The following is a 14554-nucleotide window of genomic DNA, read 5'->3' as shown; positions in this document are numbered from 1 at the left end:
CCAAATTTTCATGAAATGTCTAACTTTCCATAATTCACTTTTGGCCCCAAATTTTCTTTATTCCAATTTTACCCTTAACACTCCATGCCAATGAAAAGATGAATATGCAACTTATGCACTTTTAACAAAAATCAACAAAATCGAAAATTAAAAGTCTTGCCCATAACTTGTCGCAACCAACTTAGAATATTCCAACGTACAAAGTACGGGTATAACATCCTTTCTCCCTTTAGAACATTCGTCCTCGAATGTTCAACTAATCGTATGTGGTCTTAAGAATCTCGAGGGGGTTTCTTTTATTACCAAAGCACGCGATCTCTTCTACCAACTATTTTTCTTTTCCATCTCCTCTTACCTTGCGAATAACGTGATAAGGTCCAATATATCTCGGTTTAAACTTTTCCTTCTTGTAATTCCCTTTACTCAACTTGTGACATTATAGGCACATTATCTCGTGTCATCTCTTAATCTTTAACTCAAACGTCTCCTTATTCGTTCCATAGCTTGTTTTTCCTTTTCACACTTGCCTTTGTATCCTAGCTACATAGATCACATCATAACTTTGGCCACTTTCTCACTAGGCTTCACTTATTTTCATAATAACCCTCATTGTATTCATATTATATCTTATTCGTAACCAATCCCATAATATAACACTTCTTAACCCTTTACCCTTTCTAATCCACTTTATCCTTAATATCTTGCAAGCTGTCTTATCAATATATCCATATCCATCACAATTCTTTTCCTCCTTACTCTTGTCTTAATCATACTATTACTTCTTTCTCGAGGTCAGCTACACTCGCAACTTACTCAAATCTTACCATTACGGTGGACACGGCCTTTCAAGTCGCATTACAAACCTACATCTCATTTTCTTTTTATTTCGAAAAATTTCGCAGTTTCCTCTATATTTCTTACTATCTCAAAACCCGTACACGAAATACCAACAATGCCTCACGGGGCCAAAATACATATATACATATCATATAATATAGCAGCCACACAGGGCTCCCAATATCATCAACAGTACACAAATGATAAACATACCTCGTATGCCCAACTCAAACGGCACCTGTCACACTTTCTTGTTTACTTTCCCCCTTTAACCTTCAACTTGCATTTCAATCGTTCTTCGATATCTTACCCAACACATGTCTTTCATACCGTTACTCACCTGCGTACTTTGTAGCTTCCAACATCATCAATCACTTTCTTCTATCGCTGCCATTATTCTGCTGAAATCAAAGATTAGTAAGAGAAATCTCATTCCCTATGACTTGGCTCTATGGCACGATCTCAGATATGAAAGAAGAGTAACCACCCTAGATGCCCCGTAGCCTCCTGTTTATAAATGTGGCGCGCAACACACCATAAACAAGACTCTACTTGACACGACTTTGCAGACAACCCCTAGGACGAACTGCTCTGATACCAATTTGTCACACCCTAACTTTCCATAGGGCGTGATGGGCACCCGACCCGTACCTAGGGCCGAGCGAACGCGCTGACTCTCACAATACTTATAAACATGCTGGGCCCTCAAATCATATCATAAGTACATAATGAAATTTTTTTTTTCGAAAACAAACATGCCTTTCATCTTTATCAAATCAAATAAAACTAGTACCGCATGAAATTTGCCAACATATGAAGTTCGTAACGTATTGCATAATAATATATCGGCTTACATAGCCACTTACAAAACTGACATATCACACACACGACACTGTCTGCAAAGTCTCTACCATAACTTCAGATACCATACAAAAACACTCGGACTCGGCAGCACTCCGGAGGAAATCACTACAAGAAAAATGGCTATTAGCGAAGGGAAAAATGGTCCCTAAAAGTCATATTCTCGTCCCTAAAGTTCAATAGCGACCAGAGAAAACTGGTCGCCACTCGTCGCTATAGGCTCCGCCGCTAAAGCTCAACAACGACGAGAATATTTAACTGGTCACTAAACCAACCAACAAAATTCTGGTCCCTAAAACACTTCTAGGGACCAAATTTCTTGCTCCTAAAAGGTCTTTCGCGACAAATGTATATGCTCATGATAATTATTTACAGCCAGATATCTGGTTGCTGAAAGAGCTCCATAACCATAAAAATTGTGGTTCCAAATGAAAAATATTATGTAATATCTTTTTTAAAGTAGCATAGAATTTAAGATATGGAAAACCAAAAAGTGTAAACAAAATTATAAATAATTTCATGATTTCATATATATTATTTCGTAATTAATTATAAAAAAGGAATAACATAGCAATACAGTCACTTCATTAATGTTACATAATCCAGCAGCCAAAAAAAATGTATCATCCTTAGCGAATAATATAAGATTTTTCCTAACAGTCTTAGCAAAATAATAATGTATTGTCAACTCATATGAATTCTTTAGATCTTGCATCTTTACTTTGTATACTCAAGTCTTCAGGACCTGCAAAAATCATTCTCTTAAGCAAACAAAGATCTACCATAAAATTGGTTAACATGATTGTTAAACATCATTAATGCATAAACTGAACAAGATGATCTGAAGCTAGTTACAATATAACTAAGCATAAAGAAAAAATGGAAATGACCATCCATGAAAATAACAGAACTAAGCAAAACAATAATTAAATAACAAAATCATTCTCTTTTCGTCAACATCCCAGCCTCTTGTCATGTCATGTTCATTTAGAATAGCTTATAATATTAGTTTTAATCGGTATGTTCTCAAATGCAAAGCGGCATTTACTTCAGAAGCGAAATTTATTTAACACTAGTTTATGGGATGACCTCAAATTCTCTATTCTACTAGCTTTACTCATAAGTGTTGACATATTAATAAAAGAGCAACATCACACAAGCTAAGTAGATTAACCAGAATGGAGCTATCAAAAGACAAAATATAGCATCACACCATAAGGATCCTAATAAATTCTAGGTAAAAATTCAGCCTGGATTTAACAAAATCAACAGAAAAATGTACAAGCTAGATAGAAACCTAGTGCAATAACAACCCTTCTAGAATACACAGGTTTTCCAATAAACTCAAGGTCAAACTTAAGTACTCGCGAACTCAGAATATATAGATCTCACGTTGAATAATTTCTAGGTGCAGTTGCACAACATTTTACTTTAATTATCTAAAGCAGGGAGAATACAAATATACTCTTGGCCACCTATATTAGCATACCCATCCATATATTTATCTAAAATTAGTACAAGTAAAAACTATATGTCATTTGACAGTTAACTTAGTTGTATCTACATAATGAGTGAAGGGCTGAAGTCTACCTTTATTGTTCTGCATCCTCTTATGCATTTACACAGTGGCCACCCACAATAATCCACATTATAAGCTGCCTGCATTATTTTTACAACAAACTCAGATTTCTTGAAACTATATACTACTAAATATGCAATGGCATTTATTTGAAAATATCAAAGTAATCATGAAAGTCATAACAGAGCAAAACGAAAAAAATATAAAGGAATTGGAAAAAGAAATCGAAAATGAATGTAGCCTTTGAGGAAAAAGGACAAATTAAAAGAAACTGACAGGATGAGAACTCTATGAAAAATAGAAAGAGCTGGCAGTTCAACAGAGATGTTGGAATAAGCAGTAACAGGTCGCTCATACGTTAAAACTAAAGTAAGATTACAAAGAAAAGTGAAGTTACCATGCTCTCTAGTTTGTGTTGTTCGTATGCAACATATACTTCTTCAATATATTCCAAAACCACGAACCTGAGAGATCATAACATAATATAAATTGTCACCGGTAAGCACAATAAAAGCAAGTTCTGATAATCAAATAATGTCTTTATTTTTCGCTCCCAAGTCAAAGCAGTGATATAATAAAAATTCACTAGCAGATAATATCAATAGGTTAACATGGAAAGGACTACATGATTCAAATTTCTGGCAGGTATTTATTAAGGCAAAAAAAAAAAATCTGAATGGTAAGTGATTGAAATAATTGTTTTAGTACACACCATAGTTTAAAGCTGGTTCCATTGGTTTCTGTGGTGAATATATTCTTTGAGACCCAAAGAGAAACCATGACTTACACATAATGCAGACATCAGTTACAATCATGAAGTGTATTTGGATTGGTCATTGATAACAACTGATATTACTTCTTGGGCATTAAGAAAACAGACAACAAAGTCAAGAAGCAAATAGTTTGTTATCCGTACTGGCCTAACTTTAGCATAGACAAAAACCAAGTCCGAACTGACCTTTCTCATCTTGGAGTAAACTAATAAATCATACAGTAAGAAGCGCCAGCAGAGAATTGGAAAACATAACTAACTTGAAGCAGATACACATAAAAGCAGAATTACAAGGTCAGGTCAAGCACCTGTAAAGCCTTGAGTAGATGTTCTGGTGCAATTGTTCGTCTCTCTTCTCTATCACAAAATTCATTGGATTCTGATAAGATAAGATTAATGAACTCTGCATAACATAGAAGAGGTCACAACACTTCGGAAACGAGAAAAAGGGAAAACGACTTTATGAAATTAATTAAAATAACAATTGAAGCTAATTTAAGTACTAGTAGAAGCTATGATTTTTGTATTCAACTTAATATATTTAGAAATGTGATATTCAATTACGATAGAGGGAGAACCAGAATGGGAAGATAGTTTAACCATGTTCCAATAACAAGGACACATCTCACCAGCGAGAACATCTATTTAAACAAAGAACTCAAAGACCAACAAACTGTACTAAACACAATAATCACAGTCGTCATGATTACTTAGCTGAGCGCACAAAATTAAATTGGACAATTTAAAATCAACTCACCTACACAACATTCAATCAAAAGATTCTGAGCATCTCGGGCAACACGAACCTCTGGGGGCAACCTTTCTTTAATAATTTTTATCATAGTTGCTGAGAAGAGATATAACGGTCAGTATAGCCGAAGCACGTAAACCATTAATGAAAATGTCATTTAAATCAAATAGCAAATTTGCTAAAATGTAATTAGCTTAAGAGTTTTTTTTTTAAGAAGAAAAAAAGTCTACCAAAGTTTCAATATCATTGTTCGTAATATGAATCATCAAGCTCGTCATTCTAACACAATGTCAAAGATATTTTCTCGAAGGGTTACATAATGCTTATAAAGAATGTGAAGTAGGAGTCAAAATTGTTTTACCATTATTATTGTTTTTGATCGGGTAAAGTAAAATTTCATTAAAATTGCATCCAATAGATGCTGAGAATTACAATTTAGAAATGCATTTATAGACCATACATATCGATATGCCCTCCAAATCTTGACTACAAAGAAAGACGTCATGAAAGTAGATTGGTTCATATCCATCTCAGGATCATAGTAGAAAACTATCACATTGGACACATGTTAGGCAAAATCTATGTTACAGCCAGAAAAATGACTCTAGAACTTCAAAGTATTTCACATTGCAATTTTCTACAATAAACACGGGAGAAATTACCTTTTCCATGCACTTAGCAATTTTTAAAAAGGATTAAGCTGCTCCACTTACCCCTGATAAGGATATGACAACTTCATCTTATTGGGAAGAAATAAGAGGAAAAATGTTTATTGATGGCTTCATAGTAACAGGTTTATACAAAAGGAAAAACGAATTAAGAAGTAAGAATTTACAATAGTTAGGAAGAAATAAATGTTCTAAATATAAATGCTTGAGTAATACAACTATACAACTAAATCTTGTCGAGCAACCTATATAAATGCTTGAGTAATACAAGAAAATATATGTGAGCTGTTCTAACTGTATCCATAGTTAGAAACACTGCACTAACAATGGTGATGATCATAGATATAATATCCTTATACGAATTGAAGCCAGTTATAAGTTCATTCTATCATCTTGTCATTACAAGAATGGGGTTGTTTGTGATATTTTTGTTACATGCTCTGTACTATTTAATATACCAATCAAAAGTTCAGCAAACTACGCCAAGTATCTAACACAGATAACGACATAAAGATTAAAAAGACTCGATGTTTAGAAAACTACTTAATGGGTATTTCTTAATGTAAGAGGCATGATTCTTGATAACATATGTGCTTAAAAATAAGGCATTAAATTTATGAAGTAAAAAGTACGAGGGTAATGTGTATAGCTCCACTATTTTATCACATTGTCCGAAAGAGTTCAATTAATTTTTTGGAAAGAAAATCTGGAATTCTTATTTTAGTTTTTCTTGTATAATCCATGTGTTGCGGAATCATATTCAGTCCCTGGTTTGACATGAATCAGCTGAAATAGGTGGATGATACCTGCAGGTCTACCATGTGTGAGACATTTGTTAAGTATAGAAGCCTTAGCCAACAACTGAATAGACTGCAATCCCAAAGATAATCTCTTATACCCAACAAAGTTCAGCAAAAATAGGATCTTTGAGTTAAATTCCACAATTAGTATCATCCATTGATGGGTATAAACATGAGAAAAATCCCAAATATAATCTCTTATATCCAACACAGTTCAGTAAAAATTGAATTTAAGTAAAATTGAACAATTAGCATCATCAATTCTTATGTATAAACAAGATATAAAAAAACAGACCCGACAAAATCTCAACTTTCCCAAACCATATAACCTAAATAGGTTTAGCACAAAATTGTCATTCTTGAATTTGTCACCACGTAAGTAAGGATAATTTTAGAACTTGAAGAATAAATGAAAGAGAAAACATAAACGCTGGCTCATGTTACTGAAAGAAACAGTTCAGATACATACCTACGAAAACAAGAGAGCTGCAAAAATAAACACCCTAAATCAGAAGAAATGTAATTCCTGAAACTCTGCTCCTCAACGCTGTCGTTTACCGTCAACATTTATTGACTCCGCCTCCTCATCCAACTCGATCTCCGATGCCATTTTCTTTAAAGTGAAATGGAATTTCAGAATCGATCTGGAGTTTCTATCAATTTGACTATGAAATTTTGATTATCATATGAATAGAATTTTCGAACGTGTGAATGAATGGGGATTTTAGGGTTTTTCTGGGAAGGAATGAGAGGGTTGACTGGGTTTTGGATCTAGTCCCCAAAGTGATGAAGGGAATGGAGCGATGAGTTTTTATTTCTTTAATTTTAGGTGTTTTGTTTTATTATTTTTCTGATATTTTAAGAGATAAATAAGTAGTGCCTTCTGTCCCCGCTCAAGTATGATTATTAGGACCAGGTATACATATTTTTGGGGACTAAATGTGGTCTCTTCGCTAACTATTGGGGAATTACAGACCAAAAAAATTTGTCGTCCCTATACCTATACTTTTAAGGACGGGATTTATAACTCGTCCCAAAATGTTGGTCGCAAATAAGCTTTTTTCTTGTAGTGAGTGGAGCTCGCCAATCCAGCTGGAACATCTTCTGCTAACATCATCCACTCATCTGTGGGTACCTGCGCGGCATGAAACGCAGCCCCCGAAGAAAGGGGGTCAGTACGGAATATGTACTGAGTATGCAAAGCATGAAATACAGAAAGCGAAGTAAAGTGTACCGAACGCGAGCATAACAATCCGAATACCAAAGTACTTACATCTGACATCCAAATCATACATAAGGGGTTCAGAAGACAAATAGGATAATCAGAATGCCAAAATGCTTCGCTTTCTTTTGAAAAACATTTCTGTCTCATATATACGGAAAATCAAACATATCATATGAGCTGACATTAGTCGACTGATCATAATCCAGACTGTCAAAATCACATATACACACACCGCGGCCAAATACCCAGCGGCAATATCACACATGCCGGCCCGGGGCTCGGCGAAGGAGGTAATAACAAAATGCATGAGCAGAATCATGAGTAACCAAATACAGTTTAAAATATTTTCAAAGACTTTATAGGTTAATCAAAACGAACCCTCATTTGTAAGCCAAAACAGTAGTCAAATCAGATTTTCTTCCGACTATCGCTTAGGAACATATCAAACCGAACTTCAGAAACCATAGTTACGTATCGGAATCATAAGTCTACGAATCATCATTTCAGACTCAACAGATAAATATATAATCATACTCGGGGGTCGGAAAGGTAGTCATATTGAATTCTTTCAAAAGCCATCAGAATTGTACAGAAGAAGATCGCGGGACCTACGGACGAACGTCAGCCCCATCCGGGCCCGCCTACGAAAATCATAGTCATCATATGTTACCGAATCATTATTACAAACTCAAAAGATAAGTAAACTAATCGTACTTGAAATCGGAATAATAGTCATATCATATCCTTTCAAAAATCGTCAGAAGTACATACGGAAAGTCGCGGGGCCCACGGAGGGGTGTCGACTCAAGTCGGGCCCGCCCATAAAAATTTAAGTCATCATACATCATAGAATCATTTTTGAGCATATCAAAGCGATCCGGTTCGTACGTGAAAGTTACGGACTTTCGTAGTTTTCGGAATCATTTAGGAACAAAACTCTTTTAAAAACCAAACTTTTATGCAACTTTTGAAACTTAGTCATACAAAAGACGTATAAACCATAGCTTGACCATATAAGGATGCCAACATCAAAAGCAAATACGACTCATAAACGTGCTCGGATTTTTAAGAATAGAATTACCCCCGAAGCTCATAACATATCACAACCTAGCCATAACTAAGACATGCCAAAAGAAGGAAAGGTAAGCTTTACATACCTTGATTTATTCCTAAGCTAATCCAAACTCAAGTCTCGGCTTCTCAAAATCTACAACACGTCATTAGACACCAAACATTAGTCATAGGCACCTTGAAATCCCATTTTAAGCTCACACTTTATTTACAAAAATTTGGGCAGCATTTCCCCTGTAAATTCAACACCCCGAGAATTTAACTCGGCCAAATTCATCAACAACAACCATACCAACAATCATAATAACAATATCCATAAGTAATTCCAAACGCATTCTAACATTAATAACTCCTTTCTACATAATTCGACGACATTCATGCATATTCAATTCAACTTCACACATTCAAACTAATATCAACGATCGCATATTCAAATACCAATCCAAAATCATTCAAACACAATTCAAAAACATTTCCAACAATCCGCACAATATTTCAAACAATCCAATTAATGCTCTACTCCATCCGAAACCTCATATTTCCATAAGAACAACAACAATACATTTTCTTCCTTCCAAATTCATAAACTACACCAATAATCCACATATTCACAACATTAACCTTAACAATACAAGAAACTACACTAAATCCACATTATCTTCAAAACAACCCATAAACGATCTCTACTTCAACTTGGACCATTAAATCATCATTTTCACCATAGAATCCATACAACAACAACCAAAACATACTAAATAAAATTAGTTCACCATGTTCTACAAAACAACACATATACACGACCACATACCAACTTCCATATTTCCATGAATTTCATCCATCTCTACATACCACAACATGTACAAACCATCCATAACACATGAAAAATGAGATTAAACCTTACCTTCACTTGGTTCTTCACACGGCTAGAGCTTGTAGTTTGCAAAAATAATTGGTTTGCTTGCTCCAACAATCCCTCCATGTTATTTTACACCTTCTAAGGAGTTGAAACACATGAAGAAAATAATTTTTGAAGAATAATTTTTTATCTTCTTTTCTTCCTCCCATGGCCGAATGGCCCCTTATGTTTTTCTCCCACCTTCTTGAAATTTCCAAGAGATAAAATGATGAAGATGACTTAAATTAGTCATCTTTCTCTACATATATAATTTACACATGTGGCCTATGGCCCACAAGTCATGTGCAAGGCCACATGGCCATTTTTTTATGAATCCTTAGTTTCCAAAACTTCACTTTTGGCCCCAAATTTTCATGAAATGTCTAACTTTCCATAATTCACTTTTGGCCCCAAATTTTTCTTATTCCAATTTTACCCTTAACACTCCATGCCAATGAAAAGATGAATATGCAACTTATGCACTTTTAACAAAAATCAACAAAATCGAAAATTAAAAGTCTTGTCCATAACTTGTCGCAACCAACTTAGAATATTCCAACGTACAAAGTACGGGGTATAACAATCTAAGAGGCCAAATGACCTCTAAAAGGGGTTCTCATATGAATTAAGGCTAGGGTTTCGATAACCCTACCGCTGCCTCAAACTCCTCTCTCTCTCTCCTCTGCCATCTTTGCCGGAAATGGCAAAATGGCAGAGGTCCTCAGTCCTTTCAGCTTTTGCCATGGCCAAATGAAGCAATAAATTATTGCAACACCCTATTTTCAACTAACAACGCCCAAACACGGTATTTTTTTCTTCTCTTTCCTCTATTTTTGTCAATTCTACAGTCAAATATTGCGAATCATTAATTTTCGTTGTTGTTTTATGGTTTTGAATACACGACTCCCATTGGTCAAGTCCTAATTGATTCGGATCAAAGGAGATTGGTTCAAATTGAGTCATTCATTGTAGTATTATCTTGATCTCAGTCGTTTATTTCTTGTTCGAATGAGAATTTCTAGAAAATGTGACTTGTCCCTCATCGAATCTGAAGACTAGGGTTCGGTCTTTTTTGGCCCTATAAATAGAGGCCCAATTCTCACATTTAGAAAAAGGGAGAGAGACCCAGATCTTGAGCATTAAAACTCAAAAATTAGTGTTTCAGTTTAAACATTTTTTGATTTAACTTTTAAAGTTGTGTCTCTAGTTTCAAAAGCTCAATTCCTTGTTCTTATTTTTTGGTGGTTGAGTTCGAGATTGGATGCACAAAAGGCTCCAAATTCATTCTTGTCTCGGCTGCACAACAAAAGGTAATTACTTATCATTTTAGTGTTTTTTTTAAGCTTATTCATGATCTGCTTTAGTTTGATATCGTGTCTGTTAATTTAGGTGTAGAATTGTTGGTTGTGATGTTGAGTGTTCACTCATTATATTTTATCCTTGAATAATCTGTTTAGTCTCAGTGGCTCCTGATCCTTGAATAATCTTTTTAGTCTCAGTGGCTCCTGATAGTGTTTTGGTAACTGTTTGGCTATTTAGATCATTGATGTGCTTGAGTCTGAATCTCTATAGTATAGTCTAAATGGAATTTGTTGTGACTAGTCTGACTAACTCTTGATGATTAATTACCTTAAGGGAAGTAACTTGGAATAATAAGAGGTTTTGACATAAGTTTAAAGTTCGAAAGGGTGGGATGATTATGTTTACCACTTAGGTGTGTAAATAATATCTGCTAACTATTAACTAGAAAAAATGAAATAATAGTATCACTCTCTAGCTTAGGTACATAGCTTAATAGCCTCAGATATTGTTTTGTTATCCTGAAATAGAGAGTTAATCTGACTGCTTCATGACATCTAAATCTCTCTTTAAGAACTATCAATATGAACATTTGCTTCTTAAGGAATCTGTTTTGGTGTGGTTTGTCTCACAACCTTGTGTCTTTGAAAATTTATCCATGATTTGGAGTCCCGAAGTTATCCAATCTGAAACTAAAAAGAGAACTTTAAAACTCAAATCTGGTCTCTGATTGCTAAGATGGATCCAAATGACTTTGAATGATCAATTAAAGTGAATTGTAGGAATTTTTTTACACTTCTTTTAGTTTGAAACTGAGACTTTGTGATGCCAAGGTTCCTTAATAGCCTTAAGCATGAAATTTAGGTTAAGGTAGACTGTTTGTAAGATGTTGATATGATATCTGTGTTAATGATGCTTACCCAAAACTAATCATTTAGCCTCAAAAGGTCAGAAGACATAAAAGGGAAATAAAATGATTTCAATGATATTAGTTGCTACTATTTTAAATGCAGTCACCTAAATCTACTAGGCAAAATATTGAAACTAACTGGTAGTGGTCTGGGTGTTTTATTCCAAAATCAAAGTATGTACACAGATAGGAAAAAAGAAGAATAAAGCAACAAACTAGAAAAGAGATACTCTAAGTTAAATTAATTGTAATCAGGAAATTGTAATCAGGATCGTAGTGTTGCAAACTGGATGCTCATGTTGCAAGAAGATGCAAACTACTTGTCACACCCTAATTTCCGATAGGGCATGATGGGCACCCGACCCTTACTTAGGGCCGAGCGAACCCGCAGACTCTCATAATACTCATAGCCATACTGGGCCCGCAAAGCATAACATAGGCACATAATGAAAACTTTTTTTTTCTTTTTGTTTTCCGACAAATCAAACATGCTTTTCATCTTTTTCAAATCAAATAAAACCCGTAACCATAACAAATCTGTAAACACATGAAATTCATAACACAATGCATAATGATACATCGGCTTACATAGCCGCTTACAAACAGACATCTCGTACACACGACACTCGTTCGCAAAGTCTCTAACATGAAACGTACTTTCCTAACATAAATGCTCGGACTCGGGCAAAGATCCGGGAGAAATGGAGCTCGCCAATCCAAATGGCACGTCTTCTACTAACATCCTCACTCATCCGTATGTACCGCGCGGCATGAAACGCAGCCCGAAGAAAGGGTCGGTACGGGAATATGTATCGAGCATGTAAGCATAGCATAAACGAGATCATAACCGAAGTAAGGTGTACGTAACGTAAGCATAATAACCAGAACCAATGTGCTTGCATCTGAAACACAAATCGTACAACAGAGGTACCGAAGACAGATATAATAATCAGAATGCCAGAATGCTTACCGTAACACATCATAACATCATAACTTATCATCTGAGCTGACAATAACCGACTGATCGTAATCCAGACTGTCAAAATCACATACACACATACCGCGGTCAAGCACCCAGCGGCCAATATCACACATACACATACCGTAACGCATCACAACATCATGACCGATCATATGAGATGCCATTAACCGATGTGGGATTGGCCTAAACCAATGTGGATTTGCCTAAACCAACGTGGGATTTGCTGCACCAAATGGGATTTGCCTAAACCAATGTGGGATTTGCCTAAACCAATGTGGAATTTTGCATCATCATTGGGTTTGCCCCACCATTGGGTTTGCCCCACCACTGGGTTTGCCCCACCATCGGATCTTAAACCAACTAATCATATCATCATATGTCATATCATATCATCATATTTCATATCATATCATCATATATCATATCGGATGCGAACCAACTGATCATATTCCAGAATCCATACATATAACATATAACGTAGCATATATACATAGTACCCGAGCGAAAGGGGCTCGGCGTACCGGACACCTCATAGCACCATAATATATACACGGTTCCCGACCGAAAAGGGGCTCGGCGAACCGGACACATCATATTTCAGAAAACACATCATTTACAGACTCAACAGAATGATCAAAGCGGACCCTTATTTTAAAAAAACCAAACAATAGTCAAATCAAGTTTTCTTCCGAATATCACTCGGAAACATATCAAACAGAACTTTAGAAATCATATATCATATGCATAAAAATCCTCATTTCAAACTCGACAGACAAATGAGTAATCATACTTGGGGGTCGGAAAGGTAGTCATATTAAGTTCTTTTCAAAAAGTCATTAACACTATACAAAGAAAGGTCGCGGGACCCACGGACGAGCGTCAACCCAATCCGGGCCCGCCTATGAAAATCATAGTCATTATACGTCATGAAATCATTTGCGAAGGTATCAAAGCGATCCGAGCTTTTTCTTGAAAGTTACGGTCGTTCGTAGTTACAGAACTCTTTTAAGAACAAAACTCTTTTGAAAACAAACTTTTATGCAACTTTTTGAATTTAGACATATCAAAACATAAGAACCATAATTCGACTACATTACAAATACGAATATCAAGAAGAACATAAGAATCATAATCATGTTCGGAACTTCAGAATGGAGTAACCCCAAGGCACAAATCGTGTCATACCTTAATCCCGTCTAAGACATGCCAAAAGAAAAGAAGGGTAAGCTTTACATACCTCGTCTATTCTCGAAGCTAATCCAATCTTACGTCGCGAACTTCCCAAGCTCTACAATATGCCATTAAGAATCAAATATTAGCTAAGAGCATTTAGGAACCCGAATCCAAACGAACACCAAATTTCGCAGAAAATTGGGCGGCATTTCCCCCGTAAATACACCAACCCCGAGATTTCAACTCGGCCAATTTCAACAACAACAACACCAACAACCAAACTACAACATCAACAATCAATTCAAAATGCATTTCTAACATTAGTAGCTCTTTTTACATAACTTCACAACATTCATAATATTCCGACATACTTACTTCCGTCACTTACATTCAAACCAATATCAACGTTTATACGTTCGATTACTAATCCAAAACCGTACAGACAATATTCAAGAACGCTTTAAACATTTCACACAATTTTCCAAACAACCAAAACCATATCCCAACTCACTCGAAATTGTCTCCAAACCCGAGAACAACACCAAACACATTCTTCTTTCTTCCAAATTCATAAACCATACTAACAATCCATACTTTAACAACATTAATCTCATAATTACAAGAAACTATATTAAGATTACATTGACTTCCAAAACAGCCCATATACAACTTTACCTTCAACTTAATGCATTAATTCTTCATTTGTTCATCATAAATCCACAACAACAACA

The 14554-nt window shown here is 35.4% G+C and overlaps 1 protein-coding gene across 1 annotated transcript; it reads right to left on the bottom strand.

Moving 5' to 3' along the window:
• Positions 1 to 3538: 3538 nt before the first annotated feature.
• On the bottom strand, positions 3539 to 4891 carry LOC132045633 (protein Dr1 homolog). Its single transcript, XM_059436216.1, has 4 exons — positions 4807 to 4891; positions 4341 to 4452; positions 3675 to 3741; positions 3539 to 3565 (listed from the first exon to the last, which is right to left on the bottom strand). Exons 1-4 carry the CDS (start codon positions 4889 to 4891, stop codon positions 3539 to 3541), a joined length of 291 nt encoding a protein of 96 aa, XP_059292199.1.
• Positions 4892 to 14554: the final 9663 nt, after the last annotated feature.

This window comes from Lycium ferocissimum, unplaced genomic scaffold (genome assembly GCF_029784015.1).
Source record: "Lycium ferocissimum isolate CSIRO_LF1 unplaced genomic scaffold, AGI_CSIRO_Lferr_CH_V1 ctg7376, whole genome shotgun sequence".
NCBI classification, from domain to species: Eukaryota; Viridiplantae; Streptophyta; class Magnoliopsida; order Solanales; family Solanaceae; genus Lycium; species Lycium ferocissimum.
The sequence above is the reverse complement of the archived record's forward strand: the minus strand, read 5'-3'. Positions and strand labels throughout refer to the sequence as shown.